The following is a 21687-nucleotide window of genomic DNA, read 5'->3' as shown; positions in this document are numbered from 1 at the left end:
TAGCCTCTGGAGACCTACTTTGTCATTGGAGAATAATGATTCCTGCCTAGATTTAAAAGCTTCCAGTAAAAAAGTTCCATATCACCTGAAATGCAATACAGATTGAGCAGTCAGTCCATGGTCTTACATTTTGGGTTACCTCTCCTGACTACAAACAGGACATCAAAGACAAAAGAAGACCCAGGAACTACATAACAAAGCAGTCTTGAGAAATGGTTTCTGGTGCTCAGTTATACATAAGAACTCTGGAAAAGCTTGTTTATCCCTCTAAGGTCACCACCAGGAAGAAAGGATAGCTGAGGTGGTCCACGTGTTGCTCTCAAGGGTTTTGGTGAGGGAGGGGGACCCACAGAAGGGAGGGAAATAGATTGGTGCGTGCCAGCATTACAGAGGCAAGGAGCTAGGGACAAAACGAACAACGGGGAGCTGGCACCGTGCTGGTGCCATGAGCAAGCAGATGGGGCCACATGCTCACATCTCTCATCTGTTAGCTTTACCTTTGGGCTACCAGGCTGCTGCTGACCTCAGCGTCTACGGAAGCTCTCACAGCAGCCCTCAGAAAGTTCACATCCACCACTAAAGTGGGAGGAGGGCCATTCCCACCACTTTACTTTCCCCACTGCCTACTAAAACCCCCCTTGCTTAATTCCACTTTTGCGTATATACACAAAAAAAGTGAAAGCAGGGATTCGAACAGATAGTTGTATACCCATGATCACAGCAGCATTATTCACAATAGTCCAAAGGTGAAAACAACCCTAATGTCCACTGATGGATGAATACATAAACAAAATGTGGCGTATACAAACCAATGGAAGGAATAGGATTCAGTCTTTGAAAGGAAGGAAATTGACACACGGATGAACCTTGAAGTACTAAGTGAAATAAGCCAGACACAAAAGAACACGTGTCATATGACTCCACTTATATGAGGTTCCTGGAATAATCAAATTCATTGAGATAGAAAGTTTAACAGTGGTTACTGGAGGGCTGGGGAGAGGGGGGAATGAGGCATTGTTGTTTAATGGGTACAGAGTTTCAGTTTGAGATGATGAAAAAGTTCTGGAGGTGGATAATGGTGATGGTTACACAACAATACGAATGTACTTAATGCCACTGAATTGTATACTTAAAATACAATAAAGTACAAATGGTTAAAATAGTAAATTTTGTTATGTATATTTTCACACAAACACACACACACACACACACACACACATACACATACCCTCCCTTGCTTAGCCAAAACCACCATACCTTCTATAGGAAAACATGAGGGAGTCCTTTTTGTTGTCCAAAGGAGGTATCCACAGTGAACTACATCAGCACCTGCTCTCACAAATTATACTCAAATTATACTTAAGCCCTCCAAATCATTCACAAGTCAGAGGAGCTGAGTTTTTCAAGACCCCTCCAAACTTTCAAAATGGAGAAAGCTTAAAGACCATGATAAGTCACTGGCAGAATCCAGGCAGAATCCATGAATCAGCAGCCATCAACCTACAGTGTGCGCCATCATCATGAAGATTTTCCTCTTTCATGCCCCATTGCTCAACTCTAAACATCAGTTCCCGCATCATAGTGACTGTCGTGCTCACAGGCAATTACAGCCTCCCTTTATTCATCTTCAGCTGTGCTACTACAACACAGAGACACGGTTCCTTTCATCTTCCCTCTCACATGGGTGACTGACTTCCAATTTCTTGTCCCCACTGCGAAAGAATAACTATACCTAGACAGCATCGACAATGCTGCTAAATCGTTCTTCTTAATGGCATAAATAAAGATAATTTGAGAAACCAACAGGTTTTGTGACCAGGGAGAGCTGAAGTTCACTGACTCCTATACTGAGCTGCTATTCTAGCCTTAAAAGAAAAAGTGGTGTGTGTTGACTCACACAAGAAAAGTCCAAAGCGTAGGCTTGACCCCATGTCCTTGAAGACATCACTGCCTACTAGCCAGTGATCTCCAACTGACAAGGAAACTGAAAGATGAATGGAGAGAGGACACATGCCTTTAGGGAGGTTGGCTGTCAGAGCACAGTGACACCAATGGGGTATATCAAGGTCTGAATCAAATTAATCGCCCAATGCAGCAGTCTCTAAACTGTTTTGCTGCTAGACTCAACTCCACCAGAGATACCCAATTTCACTTCTTAGAATATTATCAGCAGCATTCTATATTTAACATAGAACGGCAAGGCAATATTACTAACCACAAGGGCCTGAGGACAAAGTTAGGAGGGTGCTTGAAAGGGTGGGACAAAGTTAGGGGGATGCTTCAGAAGGAAGCTTGTAGAAAGCAGAGCAAATAGCAGATGCTAACAGTTTAGGGCAAGCCCAGACTGACTGGGTCCATGACAATTATTTCACAAAGTCTCTAAAGCCCAATTCCATACCGTGAGAGAGCTAGGGGCTGCGGAAAAATACCAGAACTAACGTGTCTACCATGCAGGAATCAAAGCCGCTGGACAGACCGCAAGGCTATGGAGCAGCATCTCAAGCTGCCGCTGCCACTGTCAACTGTAGCTTTAAATCAAAAGTAACATTCAGAGTGAAATGTGCCAAGATGATTCAACGGTATAGTGGTCTCTTTACCCTCAATTACAGAGAGCCACCCTGTTACCCTTGCCATCGAATGACAAAAGGGCAAAAATGCCAACACGCAGTCTATTTTTAAATGGAAACAATTCAAATCCACACTTACAGAGAAATATATTTGGCCTCTCTTTTCTTTTCCCTTAACTTGTTCTTAAAGCAGAAGTATTTCTTCTCACCTACCAAGATTACCAAATTCTAATAAGGGAAGATACTAGGATCATATGAGTTAATACACGAAACAGAGCTTAGTAAGCGTCAGTGTTCCTATTACTTTTAGTACGTGCACTGCCGCCTTTCGGTATACCAACACCCAGCAACTTCTCCCATTCTGCTATGAGACCCAGCCCTCGCCAGCAAGTCCCTCTTGCACCTAGACCACCAAGGTAGTCTCCCTTCAAGGGGTGATTGTATGGATTTAAAATTCTTATCAAAAAATACAGAATGGTTTGGCTCTAGGCTCTAGCTGTACAGACCAAAGGCTAATGTGACAACCTAAAATTGATTTTTAAGGAAGTATTAAGTAGAGCTACTCTAATGAGAACATGGTAACAAGAATCTGACACCAAGCAGCATCGCCTAGAATGTGTGAGTGAGGGCACCCGGGAGCTGGGTGAGGACGGTGTCTAAGCGACGCCAGGCACAGGTCAGAGCGAAGATCTGCAATCTCGCCTCCCTCCATCCTTGTATTGAAACATAATTCAGCAGAAAGAATTGCTAGACATGTCTAAACCCCCTGGGAAATGACAGATATTGATGAATGCTGTTGGGAAGATATATGGAAGGAAACGGCAAATAAATAGAACCATTTTTTCTCAGAGTCATTTGGCGGATATGTGGAGCAGCTGTTAAACTACCTGTCAGCTCCCCTGCTCTCTTCCTCTTTCTCCTTCCTCACCCCCATCTACGTTCTCCACACCTTTCTAAACCCTCCCGGAGGACCCGTATCTTGCTCTCTTCAAAATAATCATCAAGCGAGTAGGAGTCATCTCCTCCTCCCCTGTCATAATCTGGCTGCTCAACCCAGTTAGCCCAACCCTTTCCAAAATGTCATTCTGTCCTAACATGTTGGCTGCCCCCTGTGGATCCTGGAAAGACAGCTGACCCTTGAACAACACAGGCTTGAACTGCGCAGGTCCACTTATTTGTGGAGTTTTTTCAATGGTCAATACTCCAGTACTACACGATCCGGAAGGGTTGAATCCGCAGACATGGAACCACGGATGTGGAGGAACCATGGATAGCGAGGGCTGGCTTTAAGTTGTTTGCGGATTTTTGACTTCACAGAGGGTTGGCCTCCCCAACCACCTTGTTGTTCAAGGGTCAACCGTACGTTCAATTTTTAAACTCATGAAATGAAACTGTTGAATTCAAATCCATTACCATTTGGCCCCAGTCACGAGACTCAAATCTAAAATTCAAAGCCTGACTACTACCATGTAGTGGCTCTGTGACCTTGTTAACCTCTTAAGCCTCAGTTTCCCATAAATGTTCTGTAAAAACGGACATGATTGACCAACCTCCTGGGGCGACGGTGAGGACAATCTAGAATGTACACAGAGAGCCTGTCATACCATCTGGCAAATAGAAGGCCCACAATAAACAATGACTTATTATCCCCTCTACTTTCCCTTGCTAAACAACTCTTCCTGGCAAGAGCACTCCTTCTCGATATCGTTCTCAGGCTGGATCAAATACTCTCCAGCTCAGGGCCCTTCGGGGTAAGAGGCTCTCATTCCATTCACCAAGCGGACTCAAGAGCACAGAGTGGGAAACCAGTCAGACAGGGATTTGCACCCTGGTTTCACCATCTATTAGCTGCGAAACCCTTGATAAATTACTTTCCCTCTCTGAGCTTCCATGTCTAGACCTCTAGTGATGATGATCATAGGTCACACACACCAAGTGCCCAGCACAGTGTTGAACACACAGTGTGTGTTCCGTGGTGGCTCAGGTCCCTTCCAGGATGCTTTACCCATTTTGGCATCATTGGCATTGAATCTACAACCAGGGGCGTTACTAGCCTTACCTTCCCCCCCATTAATCACCTGCTTCTATGGGGCTGCCTGTGTATAGGGTGCCATCTATTTCTGTACATAATATGCTTTTCTACATTGCAAACTCAGTGTCAGCTGGGACCGTACCTCATCTGTCTTTGTAGCCCCATGTCACAGCCCGCACACAGAAGCTACTGACAGTTTACAGGATCACATACTTACGCCTGTGCATATTAACTCTCCACTCTGTCTCTCATTTATATTTCTCCCAGGGTTCGGATTTTTTCATTTTTGTTTAGTTCCCCATTGCCTAGAATGTTCAAATGTGGTTCAGTTGTTTGTTTTGTAACCATAGCAATAGTGAAAAAAGGCTCAGCGGCCTTAAACTTGATACAAGAACCTCATATCACTTCTCCTGGTTTTGATTTTCTCTTCTAAAACCCATCTCCAAAAGAGTCTGACACTGCCACAAAACACTGTGCATATCCAAGGCCAACTGTTTAACCTGAGTACATGTGAGGACAATTTGTATTTAGTATCTTACTTTTTGAAGAAATTATGAATCCTACTCAGTAACATTCTTTTGCCCACTAAGACGCTTTGATTGACACACCCAAATGTCATTGGCATCCTGAGATGCTAAACATTTCTGACAACTGTCCTACATCTAAACAGTTAGGACAGAGACCAAGGAAGAACTGGGGATCAGGAGCTTTCCAAGAGAAACGAAAAGAACAAAGGCAGCCACAGGGGCATAAAATAAACTCCATATGACAGTCGAAGCAGAAATTTCCAGACAAGTCCAAATTTCCTAACAAGTTATCTGGTTTTATTACAAGGAAACGTCTATGTACAATCTAATTCACTTAACGGTGTATTTCCATATATATCTCTTTGGAATAGTTTCTAGTTTCATGTTAGCTTTTGTTCCAAACAGATTCCAATTCTTCTTCCGTAATGTCTATGTGTGCCCCCTAAAGAACATATTATTTTTGTCTTAAGAAATCTTTGTTGATACTGATTAATGAATAAACAGGAAATCTAGAACAAACCTATACAATTTTTTCCCCAAAATACTGCATAGTAGATCTCTCCTCCAGCACCTCCAAATGGCAATCTATTAAAATGCCCTATTTCTGGGGTGGGAGATCTCAATCAAGGCCTGTATAACCCTTACTAGGAAAGATAATGTCCACTCTACCTGCTTTAAAAGCAATAGGATCTAGGAGCCACTGTTATCCAAACTATAACCCTATGCCTTGAATTAAGTTCTAACACATCACTAAGTGCCTTGCAAAACATAACATTGTCCTTGTTTTTAAGCAGAGAAAATTTTAAGCCAAGATTAGCATCATGATTGCCTCAAGCACTGCTTGGAAATTAATGACCAGTGTAGGGTTCGAATTCAACCTTTCCATTTCTGGTCTCTTATGTAGCCCCTGACTTCTTCTGAAAGTTCAGATGACATTAAGTAGCCTTGAACTCCAGGATCAGTGCCTCATGTCTTAAAGTAACAGTATCACTAGGCTACTTAACATTCCCTTTTAGGGAATTCAGCCATGCTTATGAGGAAATCAATGTGCTCTGGCACTCAGGTAGGGGGCAGGTAGCTATTGGGTTGTTCCAATCATCCTCTAAATAGTCATCTCTCAAGATCGCGAGCGTGATCATTTTCTTCTAGCCATTTATTAAATGCATTTAATCTCCTACTATTTGAATCCACCGAGAGCACTGTAACCGTTGAAAGAATGGCAGTGGGCATATACACACAGACTTAACACACACCAAAGAGTATCATACGTCAGATCTGCTTATGGTTGTCCACAAAGCTGGTCCTGTCTCCAAGGTGACTGCAGGTAAAGGGGTGGAGGGCGGGGAGCATGAGAAAGGATAGTGTACTAATGTCTGTGTGTAAGAGCCCTAGCCCCTTGCCCCTCGTGCCATGCATGTACTTACGAGACAACATGTCTGATAAAGCCCCAGTTCAGAACCCTTCCTGTAGTTACTGATAGAGTTGCCAGATTTCACAGAACTACAGGATGCCTAAATAAACTGGAATGCAAATAAACTGGATTATGTATACCACAAACATCACATTGTACATGTCAATGCTAAAAATATTATTACCAGTCTCTCTGAAATTAACATTTAACTTAGTGTCACGTATTTTATCTGGCGACCCAATTCACTGAGTACTTAGGATTGGCAATGCAGGAGGCTTTGCTTTGAGGGTTCAAGGAAAATGTCTTCAAGGAATTTATAAAGTAGTAAAAGGGATGATAGGTCCACAAATAGTAGGAAGTTAAAAGTGACCCATCCTGGAAGAAGAGGACAATGTAAGATGGTAGCAGGAAGGAGAGAGTGAAAGTATAGCTGTGGAAGTGATGTGAAGGGGTTTGAGATGGAATGTGAATGTAGCAAAGAATCATGAGCTTCATCTCCTTGTTTTGTACACCGAACATGGGGGTCTCATTGCTCTGGGTTTGTGCATGTATCACCTACTATCATTTTTATATTATTTATACATACCAGTGCAGCCAAAAGCTAGTGAAATGGAGTAAAAACAAAACAACAACAAAAATGCTTTGCACTGAGACTCCTAGCAAACAAAGCAAAGACAGAAACACAGTGGGATAGCCAGCTCTCATTACTTAATAAAAGAAAGAATTCAAATTTGTCAGACCACACAACCTCTTTTTCCTCATTTTGAGCTCAGAGAAATTTGTTTGGGAGGTTTGAATAAAAGGGCAATGACATACATAATTCTCACTGTCGTCTGGAGTAATTTAGGGCAAAAATGCGGGCGCCTCCTACATTATGGAACACTAAATAAAAACTGAGGGTGCAATGCTGTGTGTGCACGCATACATGTGAACACATGATCAAAGTCCATGTATACACTTTACATGCATACATGCCTCTCCTTTGCAGGGACTTGGAAACTGGGAACTAAGGTACCTTAGGCAAAATTCTTACTCAAGTCTAACTTGGTGCAGTGTTAATAATTTACACAGTGGTCATGACTCCACCTGTATTCTTATTCAGAAAAAGGGAAACAGATATTTAAATGGTACCCTTCTCTCTTTTCAAAGGTTTTACCCACCAGGGATCAAGTCAACAAGGAGTTAAAAAGCAAGGAGGGGACTTACTTTCAGCTCTCCCTTCAGGCCCTGTTGGGATGCAGGGGCCTGAGACAGTACTGTCAAAAAACAGAGAAATGATCTGGCTAGGCAGACGCAAGAAAATAAATTTAGCCCTGACAATATGCATTGATTAAGTACTTGAATGACAATGGAACATGACAATGACAAATGCAGGCTACCACCACCAGAGTCATTAATACAGCAGAAACACTAATTTTTACCAATCTTTAAACATTCCGGTTGGTGGCATTTGCATTTCTTTGCCTACTCTTTTTTCCTGCCGAGATGACAAAAAGTCAGCTTCATTTTCGGTTTCCATCCAGGAAGTTAAAAAAAAAAAAAGTCTACATTCCTTATCTTTGATTAGCCCCTGAAAATGAGTTTTAAACAAGAGATGGATGGCCTGGTGTGCTCAGTTTCAGAGGACAGGATGTCACTGCCAGGCTCCTCCAGGGGAGAAGGTGGGCTTCCTTGCTCAACAGTGGAGAAAGGATGTAAGTATAAAGGGAGAAAATGAAGGAAAACCAGTCTCTGCAAAGACTCCCCCATCCCTCACCTTGGTAGCTAAATAAGTATTCACTATGCAAGGTCAAAGCGACCTTGAGAGTATCTGGTCCAACGCACTCATTTTACAAATGAGGAAACTGAGAACCAGAAATGAAGGCATAGCTACTTAGAGGTTGACGTGGAACAAGAATCTGGGCCTCAGATCCCCACTTCAGGCCCTTCTCATTACACCTCGAAAAAGCGGTACAGGAGTTGTCGAGACGCTATCCCCACCCAGACAAGTCACTTGCTTTCCCATCTTTAAACCCCATTCAGTGTAACTCAGGTATTCCATTCTCCTTCGGCTCTGCATCCCCCCCAATCACTGTTTTCCGGAGGACGTATGTGTGGTCCAATGTACTGATTCCAGTACATGTGCAGTTAGCACCCACATGCACCTCTGTGCAGCTGCACTGCAGTTGGATTGTATATAAGAAAATGTCACCACGAGAGCCGGCTACCTACGTCCAACTTCCTACGTGGGTTCCAGTGTGGCAGGAAACAGCAGCACCCACCATCTTCCTTGCCTTCCCCGACCTTACCTCCCCTTCCCCAATAACTCAAAGAGCGCTATAGGTGGGATTTAATAGTTGATACTAATTTCCAATTATTTAAATTCATGTTTCATATTCTTAACTGTAATACAATCAATTCAACTTTTGTGGCGTTCTCATTTATGCTGAAGAGTCACGGGGATCTAAGACCACGGCATCTCTTAAAGACGATACATATACAAAACTGAGAAGACAAGCTTGGAATCAGCATGCTTTTCAGAACCTACAAGTACACAACGCATGAAGGAGAGGAAAACCACCTCCTGCCATACCCAGGCCTCGGTCTATCCTATCAGCATTAAACAGATTTTCAGGCAAGTCCTAGGAAAAAACTGGGGAGAAAAGAAGGAAAATGATTATGCTCCTTAAAAAAAATTTAACCCCTTGATAAAATGCTTTAAAAAAAACCTGAAATCAGTTTTCTATTCTAAATAAAATTTTAAGAACAAACAAATTTTTGAGATATGGATTCAATAAACTCATTTTCTTCAATCAGGAATAACAGAAGTCCATTATTTATAGAATCACCCTAGAACACAAGAAATAAGGGGGAGAGACAGAGAGAAAGAGAAACAGAGAGAAAACACTGGGAGAGAGAAAAACTGTTTTGGGGATCCTAATATTCCATACATCTTTGGTTTGTTTCTATTAAGTTTCTTCTTTAGCCTAATCGGTATAGAGAACTTCCTTATACATTTGGACACATACAACCTTTAAAATAATGCCAGCAAAAACTTTAAATGACCACTAGACACTCTCTTCTTTGGGGTACTTGGGAGAATTTCAGTCACGGGGTTTGATCACATCCAACATACCCAGCCTAAGGTCAAGAAGGCCAACTTATTTTGCAGGTGATAATGGTTTAGCTGTATCTCAGTATGCAACTGATGTTCCTACCCTAGCAATCTTGAAATTCTGTATCACAATGATTTAAGGCCCAAGTTACCTTTTGCCTCACAGAAGGCGCTTCAAGAAACTTAAATCAGGTCTTCCAGCAACAACATCTTCTTAATTAACACTCAGGACTAATTTTAAGTCCTTCAAACTCTATCTGGTACAGAACTGAAAAACAGATTTCTGAAGAGCCGGACTCGTGGATGTAGCACGGCTCCCAGCATTGTCTGGAGCTCATGCACACATCAAAGCAAACAGCCCAGTCTCTCATCTGACTCTCGGTATAAGAGCAGCACATTCGAGTCCTCATGTCTTCATTTAGACTCTTTCCTTGATTCTCCTCTCACGCCTGACATCACCTCCTGGGATGCTTTCATTGGTGCCAAATGTCTGAAGGAGAGATCTGAGCTTCAAATAGGACTCTGCAGCCCGGTTCTGAACAAGGTGGCCACTTGGCAATTCCCAAGCAGCAGGTGACCAGGGGCCTGGGAACCACCAAGTGATGCTCCCCCGTCAGTGGGAGCAATGACTCATGGGTAAGCCATCTGCATGGGCAATGAGCTACAGCAGAGGGCCCCCGGACAGACAGCCACTGGGAGGCAGCATCTGCCAAAGGAGCTGGCTAGCAGCTGCATGTCCCATTAAGGCGGAGTCTCAGGAGATCTTCCTACCCTGACAAGGAGATACTACAAACACAAAATACATCTACATTGCCATCTTCTAATTAGAACACCTAGATAGCAAACAAAATATCCAGACTTAAGCTGACATAGGAACAGTGAAGACAGCAAGTGGTTTTAAAGGCTACTTAAAATCATGCACCCTCACCAGAAAGAAGATGCTAATGGATTTGCCTCTTGATCGCTTGGTGACTCAGAAAAAATAGGCAGAGACACTCTCCAGACTCATAAACCACTGTGAAGGAAGTACACAATGTTACAAGTTCTAAAACAGAACACTAAAGCCACGTAAAAGAATTCCTGCCCCAAGTTATATGCCCTCAGCGTAGAAAATTTGTAAGTATTGAGAAATAGTAAAACAAATAGAAGCCAGATGTTTTTAAGCCAGTAAAACCCTAAGTGTGAATTATCTAGGTTCTTTTTCCTGTTGGCCAAAAGCCAAGAATCCAAATTGAGAGCATCATTGTCTTTACAACAACTGTAAAGACCTTTACCCTTTAAAAGTTTTAAAACTTGCCAGATTTCAAAATATGAACATATCCGTCATCCTTCGTGGGCTGGTTTAGTCGAACAGCCCACCCACTCCTCGGTCCACAGTCCCACCACACTTCCCAGCTCCCATGGGCTTTGGCTCTGCCCCTGGAGAATCCCACGCTGGGCACCAAAACCCCCTGACTCTTACACAGCTCAGCTCCACCCTCCCCATGGCTCTCCTGAGTGACCCTGGACCAGGTCCCTCTGCTATATTCTGTGGAACTGACGTTCCCAGTTCACAAATTTCCCTGGTGTCTTAACATTTCCCTCAAACATGTACACTGACTCCACTTTCAGTTCATGATCTCAGACCTTGAATGGGTTGTCAGTGCTTCCAAGAAACCCTACTACATTTATAGTCTGCCTTCCTATTCTCTAAGAACATTTCAGACTTCCTTCTCTAGTCAATTCCCATATAACCCTCCCGAAGCCCACCCAGATATATCATAATGCACTGAGAAGTGAAGCCACTAAGTCAATTCAACTACCTGCTTTTTTATGAAAAGAAAATTTATTAAAATCACTGATCTGGAAAGGGAATATTTTAAAATTAAACTTATTTTGAAGTAACTGTGTGTTCGCATGCAGTTGTAAGAAATAATGCCGAGAGCTCCAGGTATCCTTTACTCAGTGTCCCTCAATGGTAACATCTTACAAAACTATGGTGTACAATCACAACCCCGATAATGACATTGCTACAGTCAAGATACTGAACATTTCCACCACTGCAGAATCCCTCACATTGCCCGCTCATAGCCACACCTACTTCCTTCCCATGTCCTCCTCCTTAAGTCCTGACAACCACTGATCAGTTCTCTCCTTCTATAATTTTGTCATTTCAAGAATATGATATAGAAATGGAATTACACAGCATGTAACCTCTTGGGTTTTTTTGGTTTTGTTTTTGTTTTTTAACTCAGCCTAATTCTTTGGAGATTCACCCAGGTTGTCACGTGCATCACCTGCCTATCAGTAAACAAAGGATGGTGCAGCCATCAAGCCAGCAGTCACTGCAGCTGCCTCCCAACTGTGTACCCTGAGGGAATTCAGGGTGGAGAAAAGCAGGATTCTGGCCCTAGATAGTGAAGGTGCACATCAAAGGAATGATTTCACTGAGTCCAGACTCTTGCGTCTTCCCATACACAGAAAAGCGCTAAATTCGTTAACTTGAGATGTGTGTTTTTCTTTAACCAACAGTAATCTTTGGATGTCCCTACTACCTGTGTTTGTTGTTGTTGTTTCCGAAAACTGTTAAATATCCCGGCTTCTTCCTTACCTCTTCGCAGCAGTTCCTCAGAGCTACCTGACAGGCTGCCTCCCAGGTTTAAGTCCTCAGCAAGTCCATCGATTTAAACATAGTTCTCAACTTTTAGGTTGTGCTTTTTTCTTTTTTTTTTCAGTAGACAATTGGTAGTTTGCTCCTTTTTATTGCCGAGTAGTATTTCATGGTATAGATGTACCTACACTACCTGCTTTTGCATCCATTTTCTCCTCCTTCCTCCTGTTATAATAAAGGAAGTACCTCTCTCCCTACCAAGGCCGACCGTTTGACATGTGCTCCGGATACCCTGCCAGGTGCTTCCACAGCACTTGACTTCTCTGGTTATCATCTCTTTCTTCTGAACTATCCTCAACACCTTACAAACATGCTTGCCTGGTTCCCACATTACGATGGTCCCCTCTGACCCCTCATGCCCTTCCAGCTCACATTCGTTTTCTCTAGTCTCTTATAACTGGACAACTTCTCAAAAGAGCTATCTACACTCTCATCAACACATCAGCTACCTTGAGGTCCTTCATTACTGTTTGCTCCTAAGCCAGTTCACTCTAGCTGCCATCCACACTTCAGCACCCTCCTCCTCAAGGTTTGCAGTGACTTACACTGCTGAATCCAATGACAACTTCTTGTTCTCATCTTATTCTCTTAGATGAAGCCAATCCTTTCCTTCTCAAACTATGACTCTTGCTTCTGTTACTGCACAGTCCTCCCTGGACATTCTGATTTAACATGCCCCACAGGCATTTCAGACCTAACATACTGAAAACTAATCACACACAATTTCTTTATTAAAACCTATTTCTCAGTCTTCCCTGACTTTGTAAATGCCATGTTTCCCTTGCCTCTTGTGTAGCTGGACTCAGAGGCCACAGTCCAGCAGGGACCATACTTCCTAGCACTCCCCCAACAGTAGCACCAGCCTTGAATTTGGCTCTGACCATGTGAGAGGATCTTGCCAAACAAATGCAAATGGAAATAAAGTGTGTCTCTTCCAGGATGGGACTTTTAGGAAGTCAGAAAAGTTTTTCTTCTCTTTCCACTTCTACCAGCTGGAAGCAGAGTGTGGAGGCCATAAAGAAGAGCCAGAGGAGAAGGTGGAAGGAATGCGGGTCCCTAACTCACCAGGAGGGAGAGAGCTGCCTGATAACCCACAACACTTACATGAGCTAGAAATACGTGACAACTGTGTTAAGCCCCAGACATTTTTTGGTTTGCTTGCTCTAGCACGTGGTATTATCCTAATACACACCATTTTTACATAGGCATTCTTTTGATGGTATTACAAACATGAAGAAATCCAGAGCATATACGAGAGTATTCAGGTGCAATATTTACTGAATACCAAGGCTACCTCTAACATAGTTACGTTTCATGTAAATTTGCTTTAATCTAAATTCTGTCAGACTTGCCCACTAAGCTAAGGAGGCCTTTAGGATGAGAAACCCATTAAACTCTACACAGCACTTAAACAGAATAGCCTTCAAGTTAATTTTAAAGAAAAGAATGTTTTCTGGCATTGTGTGGTTTGTTTTTCCTTTCCCTCTTGAAGTAAAATTCATTCTGAAATGTGTTTTTTTGAATTTTCAGATGTTATCCCCAACAAGTAGGAAAAATCTCTCAAGTTTTTCCCCCAGATAGAATACAACGATGCTAACAGTTTTAGAAGTTCTAATTTATACTGTCTACAAAGTTGATTTCCTATTATTGTGTGCAAGTGACACACATACAAAGATTCCTCTTTGTTTTACATTCCAAACAACCCAAATATGTTTTGAAAAACACAATTCTCTGCATAAGAAAAAGAAGTCTTCCTTCATTTTCTGCGTGTTAGGGCTACAACAGACAAACATCACAGCTGTGGAATGCAGGAGTAGGATTCAGGGCAATCTTTTTTTTTTTTTTTTTTTTTTAAAACATCTTTATTGGAGTAAAATTGCTTTACAATGGTGTGTTAGTTTCTGCTTTATAACAAAGTGAATCAGCTATACATATACATATATCCCCATATCTCCTAGGGCAATCATTTGCATATCAAGAAGCCAGGAGTCAAGATCCTGAGGTTCTGCCCTTCATTCTGCAGCTTCCTTGCTGTGAACTGTCAGGCACATTACCACTTAGTCATGCCCAGATTTAAGAATCCGTATGATTTGAATAATGCTTCTATTCCTCATCAGGGGGCTCCAAAGCTCAGTCAATGTTTACACGATGCTTCTGGGTGCCTATTTAGCAAACTGCGGGCCATGAAGATATAAAACATCATCAGCTTCAAAAAAGAAAAAAAAATAATCCAGGCAGGGATGGGCATGGTGAACACTAGGTCTGTTGTTTAAATGCCAGCCCTGCGTAAAAGGTACCGGTTGTTTTTTCCTCTGATCTAATACTCTTAGTCATCCAAAATTTTAGTTGAGGAAGAAAATGTCAAAAGTTCCATCAAGGGTTTCTGCATGGTAGAATTATGGGCTTATGGCTTTTTCCTTTATGGTGCTCTGTATTTTCTAAACTGTCCACATTGAACACATATTACTTTCTTAATTGAAAAATAGGTAAATGTAAATATTTTCACTCTATAAGATTGTGTTTAAAGAGAGACGAAAGCTAACTATGTCAGACTGAACTATTGGTGCCAATTCTTCGCTTCCCCCCAGGAGTGTTATAGATCTGCATCTTTGCCAAGGTATCATGGTGGGTGGAGCATGCCTCTGCCCGCTGATGCTGGGCTTGGCCATGTGACTTGCTTTGGCCAATGGAAAGTTAGCAGACATGCTGCCAGCAGAGGCTTGAAACCTGCCTGTGCAGGTGGACGTGCACACGCTTGCTCCTGTCTCTTACCAGGGGAACATAATACCTTGGGTAGCTTCTGGCTCAAGGAAGAGGAGAGACACGTGGAGCAGATCTAGACCCAGACTGCATCCTAGAACCAATCACAGCAGAGCCCAGGCTAAATAACCCAAAACCCAGGTGACCTGCAGCCACAGGAGAAAAAAGGGAATATGTATTGTTGTCTGATAGTGAAACTTTGTGGTTATGTAGCATTACTGTTGTCAACTGGTACACCACCTAATACCACAAAAAACCTCAGGGGCAACAGTAACTCATGGATTGAATTGCAGGGTATAAAAAGGGCCATGTAGCAACCTTTACTTGCCCAATTATAAAGGGGACCAAGTCAACCATAATCCCAGTTTGAGAAAACTCTTCAGTAGACAGGAATTGTTTTCCTTCCTCTCATTAAATATATAATTATTTAATTACAATTATATTAAGTCCTATGAAAAGATGAGTCCATTCAACAATGAGATTTCACATTAAAAATATATTGTGAGTTTTTCAATGTTAAAATGTATTTTTTCACAACATGATTTAATGTTTATAATTGTTTTCCACTTTATGTGTATACCATATTATGTTTCACCAGTATTCTTTTGCCAGATATCTAGATTTTAGATAATATGCGATTTTAATTATTATAAGTGGTGCCGCTCTAAACATAACTAAACTTAATTCTCTACACATATTCATGACTATTTCCTTGTGATGAAATCTGAGGAACAGAAAGGCTGGATTAAGGAATATGTAAATTTTAAAGTTTTTAATATGTCTTAATTGTCTAGTTTTAATTTACTTTTGTAATTAATGGACCAGGATCCATACAGATTGAGTCAGCCCCAGATATTAACTGAGCACCAATTTTCCAATTAATTGAAAAAAAAATTACTCCAACTAATCCTGCTGGAATATATTGAAAACCTATTGGGTACCAGCTGTGCTAGGCACAGTGTAGTGGCCACAAGTACAGACTGTGGAGCCACAACACCTGGGTTCAAATCTTGGCTCTGCTGTTTCTGAGCATCGTGATCTGTGCAACCCGTCTGTGCCTCAGTGTTCTCATCTGTAAAATGGGTATAAGAGTGCCTCCCTCATAAGTGCACAGAGATGTTGTAAGGATTAAATAAGTCAATAAATGTAATTCCCTAAAAGCTGTGCCTGCCACATAGTAAAGTCTTCATGTCAGCTGTCATTAGGGATGAATAGATGAAAAGGTCACAGACCTTCCTCTCAAAGACCTAAGAGTTTAGTGAAACTTATACAGGCTAATTGGGTGGCAAAATTTTCAAACTATAAATTAAGCCTTCACATAGTCTTTGTTTCAAAGAAAACAGTAGAAAACTGCTAAAGGAGAACAAACCTTGGAATAAAACAAAGTTAAACAATAGGAAGGTGGCTGGTCTTTAAGTTACAGAAACTATCAGGCACAAACTTAGGAAGTCAAAACCAGTTTGACATAAGTTTAGCAACAAGGTCTATTCCAAGGGAAGATCATATGTGATTATTTACAGTTGCCTAAAACTAGTGGAAACCATGTTTCTTAATGATCAGAAATGATGCTTTCTTCTCTCTGCTCTAATACCTGATACTAGCACAGTGCCTGACACAAAGCAGAAAATCAATTGATAAGGGTTTCAAATTGAGGTTCACAAGACCAAGTTACCCATAAACTGCAAAAATCCTAAATTCAATTTGTTATGCACACAATACTAATAGCCACCATTATTGGGCTAACTGCTTTGTATGTGTTACTTCATTAAATCCTCAGCTAAGCTATGTAGAAGACCAACTAAGAATGTTTTCTTCATATTCCAAAATCACTTTCAAGCTACTGTTGTTTAAAACAGGCTGATGTTCAAGAGATTTTTTTAAAAGCTCTCCTAAGGACTATTAAACATTTTTGAAAATTATCTGACCAAAAATTAATTACCTAAAATAATTTTATACGAAGCTAAATTGCAAAAGGCTAGCTAGAATTGCTAGAGCTGTTGAGATTTTGAAATGAGAATCAAGTTCAGGTTTTTTTTTTTTTTAAAGCTAAAGGCCAAATTTCATGTTTCAGGTCATATATCTGCATCAAGAGCTATACCTTTGCATTATTTTAAAGTTTTAAGTAAACTGATTTAGCAAAAATTGGAGCAACCATTACTCCCCCCCTCCTATTGGTCAAAAATAGTTTAACCAAAGTAAGTAAATTCCCTAAGTGAAATTAGTAAGTAAGGGGTGAGCCTTTTAACCGTTAAGGTTTAATCTCCCCTGCTAAAAAATTAAGTGTTAGACTAAATCTTTAGGATCTCCTACTTAAAAAAGCAAATATTCTGCATTTATAGAAATGAAAGCAAAGAAATATGTCCTAACAAGCATTAAAAGAACATCAGTAAAACTCAAGTGTGAACATTTGCCCTAATTTTAATGAAGTGCAGCAATTTTTTAATGAATTTTTTCCCCTTGGCCTGAAGTCAGCTTCACCCTATACCTCAGCAGTGTGCCACAGTGGGTCACATGTTCTAGACTCTGCTGATCATGGTACAGAAGCATTTCTGCTCCCAGAAATTTTATCTCCAAAAAGTCAAAATCCATAATTCTCCAAAAAAATGAAGAACTCAACTTGTTTTCCAGGTCATTTATTAACTGGCAGACAAGACTGCCATATGTAGAGAAAACTTTACTGTTAAAAAACAATAAAGTTTCTTTAAAATATTTGTATTTAGAGGAAAAATGAATCTAAAATGAAAAATAGAAATCTAACCTTTAGTGATTTAAAATTAAGTTCAACAACATGAAAATTTATATGGGAAATTATTTTTTTTAAAAACATGCTTTAAGTTATTTTAATTTGGCTATCTTTCAAGCCAATAAAAGTTATTTGTAGATGTTCTGGATTTTAATTTTTTAAGTAATTAAATTTTAACAACACAATTTAAAAATGGGTGACAGGAAAAAAATGGGTGAAAAATTTAAATAAGCACTTCACAAAAGGAGAAATATGAATGTCCAATGAGCACATGAAAAGATGTTTGACATCATTTAGTCATCAAGAAAATACAAATTAAAACCAGAAAGTGATACGACTACTAACCCATTTAAATGGCTAGAATTTAAAAAAACTGGCAATACCACAGATGGGCGAGGATGCAGAGCAATTAGTTCACTCACCTGCTGCTGGTGGGAAAGTAAAATGGTACCATTTTGGAAACAGTTTGGCGGTTTCTTGTGAGGTTCAACACACACTACTGATACACCGAACAACATAGATGCATCTTAAAAACATACTGAGCGAAAGAAGCCAGACACAAAAAAGCATGCAATGTATGATTCCATTAGTATAAAATTCTTAAGAGAAATCTATAGTGACGAAAAGCAGCTCTGGGGTTGCCTGGGCCCAAAGAAGGGGCAAGGGAACATGTTATATCTTGACTTTGGTGGTAATTACACTGGTGTGTAAATTCGCTAAAACCCATCCACAGGTACACTTAGAATGGATACATTTTATTTTATGTAAATTATACTTCAGTAAAGTTTACTAATATAATTCTCAATTTAATGGCTCTCTGAACTGGATTAGGTTGTACCAAATGGTCTGTGGAGGGGCAGGCACATTCTAAGGGGCTGATTTTCACACCGGGAACTCCACTGTCATTGGGGACACGCTACAGTTGTCCCCACCTATCCACAGGGATTGGTTTCAGGACTCTCACAGATGTTCAAGTCCCTTATATAAAATGACACCGTATTTGTTTATTAACTATGCATATACTCCCGGATACTTTAAGTCATCTTTAGATTACTCATAATACCTAATACAACGTAAATGCTGTGTAGATAGATGCCAGCAGATGGCAAATTCAAGTTTTGCGTTAGGGAACTTTCTGGAATTTTTTTTTTTTTTAATATTTTCCATCTGTAGTTGGTTGAATCTATGGATGTGGAACCCGTGGATACAGAGGGCCAACTGTACTGTATAAATGTAACCCCCTCTCTTAAACAAGTCACCCATGCGACTCACCAGTCAGCGCACCCCCCAGGCTTCCCCGCCGCAGCTGTCTTCCATCCTCACTCAGCTGTCTTTTAAACTTCAGCGACTTTCCAGGGCCAGAAGCCACATCTGGGTTGCTGCATTTCCGAAATGGCATAGGCGGAGGAGATAGTATGTGGTCAAGCTGCGGAGAGAAGGACAGCGGCATCACTTCCTGGGGACGTTCTCAACCAGAATGAAAGACACCGCACCCCTCCCCACCAGGCATACTTTCTTCCCTCTTTTCCTTCTCTAAACCCCTCTCTCCTAACACTGTTTTGAATTTGGCTGATTTAGAGACTTCAGGGTTCTACTGTTGAGTCTTCCATCTGAAAGAGTATCTGGCTTGCTGCAAAACCTCCATTGCAGTGTTTTTCAAGCGAATTAGTGGGTCATGGCATATTAGTGGGTCATGAAATCAAGTTTAGTAGATGGTGACCAGCAGAACAGAAATTATCAGAATCCAATGAAGGAAGGAAAAGAATCATTTCATGAAATGGTTAAGTTATACATGTATGGATGTGTATCCAGAGTCATTATGTAAAATATATCTTTCTGTGGGCCATGATCCTCCTAAAAAAATAAAGAATATCGCTCTATAGATTCTACAGAGAATCCATAGATCACTTTAGTTGTTCACAAAAGAAAATTCACAAGCTTTTGGTGCTCACAAATATACGTAGGGAAGGGAACTTTCTAAGCATCACAGCCTTTAATAGAAATCAATACGTCCTGATATCACTTCATAGCTTTTTAAAAGAAATCCTGTCACAAGAGTCATAGAAACCAAAGTCACTTCAAAAGACAGCTTTCTACAAAAGAATCCCTTGTGTCACAACATTTATTTCAAGATCTGTCCTGCTTTCAGAAGAAAACCTCTCACACCTGAATAGGGCCCTATGTTTTATAATGTTCTCCTTCAAGTAAGTATATATGCATGTATATGCGTCTAGATAGTTATTAAAGACAAAAATATTAATGTGCACATGCATATACCCAGATAGTTATTAAGGGCAAAAATGAAGTACAAAAAATATTCATGGATATTCCAACTGCCACAGAAAAGAGCCAACTTCATAGAAATTTGAAAACAAACAAGAGTTGGGTAACACTGCTCAAAGCCAGGCATTTTTAGGGATGCTTCACTGAGATTTGTTTTGTTTTCCTGGGTAGGAAGAAGGTGATCTGCTTATACCTGTCAGAATTTTTTCAGATTAAGACTCTCATGGGTGTATTTACAGGAAAAAGAAATTCAGGGATGAAGTCATCTATGTGTCTGTCTATGCCATGCCGCATATTTAAAACCATGGCACAAAAAGAAATTTGACCTTGCCTATGAGTAACTCCTCTCAAGCCGGTTGAAATGAAATAGACTACACTCACTCAGCTGTTACATGATGTCAACTCTCCCCCAAGCTCAGCTGTATTCATTAGTAACAGAACAGCTGGATTTCAAGCACTTGTCAATCAGTACCATCTGAAATTCATTGCCAGTCAGTATTTTACTGTATTTCATTGCCACTTAGTAGTTTAGTGAGAGGTCCTCAAGAAACTAGCAGTGCATCCACTCCAGGATCTGCCCTGATCAGCAGGGAAAAGGAATTGCAGATTGTACTTTTGGAAGTATTTGTTAGGGCTGTTGTTCATTACATCAGTGTCCTACTTAGAACGGCCTCCAAGAGCGAATTTCTGTCTAGTGTTAGACACTTTGCCCTTAAACCTTACAGACAATGAAATGTAGCAAGGGCACCTTGGACAGTAACACATCAGCTACTAGAAAATGCAGAACTCAGTCAGGGGTCCAAATGCAGTCAGTCCATTATACAATGCAGAGGTTAATTTTGCCTCCTTCTTAGCTCTATTTTATGCCCTTACCCCAGTTTTTTTTTTCTTTTTTCTGCCAATATTTTGGGGAAATCTTAAGGAAATTTGAAACAACAGAAAAGTTTTAAGATTAGTACAATAAAAACCATATTCCCTTGACCAGTGGTGAATTGTTAACTTCCACCCATGGCTTTTGCTCCTCTTCCTCTCTCTCTCTCCCCCTTTCTCTTTGCCCTACCACCCCTATAGTAAGAGTTAGTTGCAGACATTGTGGATTTTTACCCCTCAATACTTCGGCCTGCCTCTTCAAATAACAAGGACACTGTCTTAAACTCTCCTGCCCTGTATTAAATGTATTCTTCTAAGATGTCTCAAATCTTTTGTTATCAAGGGAAGTATAAATACTAGGCAAAAAATAAAATATCATGTAGACTTAATATTAAAAATTTGCTTTTACAGTGAAAGAAAAACATGCAGCCACAAGGTGGCAATGTGTCATAGACATTCAACAAAATGCTCCATAATCGCTACTACTCGCATAAATGCACCAAGAACCCCTCAGAATAACCAAGTGAGTTAGGGTTCATTTCAGTTAGTCATTTTCTCTTAATTACTAGTGGCAGCTGCATTAAATGCAAATATTTATTGTTTAAGGTTCATCAACTTCTGCTACTTATTTTTCACCTGAAGTTAAATTTTTCAGCTTGTGGAATTATAATTAATTTCTCTGGGGAAGTTTGTTATATTGCCAATTAACAGAGGGTGAAAAAAATAAGCAGAGGAAAGAACATAATTCCT

The 21687-nt window shown here is 40.7% G+C and overlaps 1 protein-coding gene and 1 long non-coding RNA gene across 10 annotated transcripts in view; one reads left to right on the top strand and one right to left on the bottom strand.

Annotated features, from left to right (window-relative positions):
- Window positions 1-21687, top strand: part of LOC309619442 — a 670492-nt gene that overhangs the window by 273076 nt on the left and 375729 nt on the right. The window lies entirely within an intron of this gene.
- The window catches only part of MAST4 (microtubule associated serine/threonine kinase family member 4), a 569187-nt gene that overhangs the window by 372761 nt on the left and 174739 nt on the right, over window positions 1-21687 (bottom strand). For all 9 annotated transcript variants that reach the window (XR_014238618.1, XM_082373007.1, XM_082373009.1 and 6 more), the window contains exon 2: window positions 19057-19210. Coding sequence is in view for 8 of the 9 variants with exons in the window: in XM_082373007.1 (XP_082229133.1) it covers window positions 19057-19210 (154 nt within the window). In the remaining variant the exon portion in view is untranslated. The remainder of the gene's footprint in view (window positions 1-19056; window positions 19211-21687) is intronic.

This window comes from Balaenoptera borealis (genome assembly GCF_965194805.1).
Source record: "Balaenoptera borealis genome assembly, chromosome: 2".
NCBI classification, from domain to species: Eukaryota; Metazoa; Chordata; class Mammalia; order Artiodactyla; family Balaenopteridae; genus Balaenoptera; species Balaenoptera borealis.
This window is presented reverse-complemented; position numbering and strand designations above follow the sequence as displayed.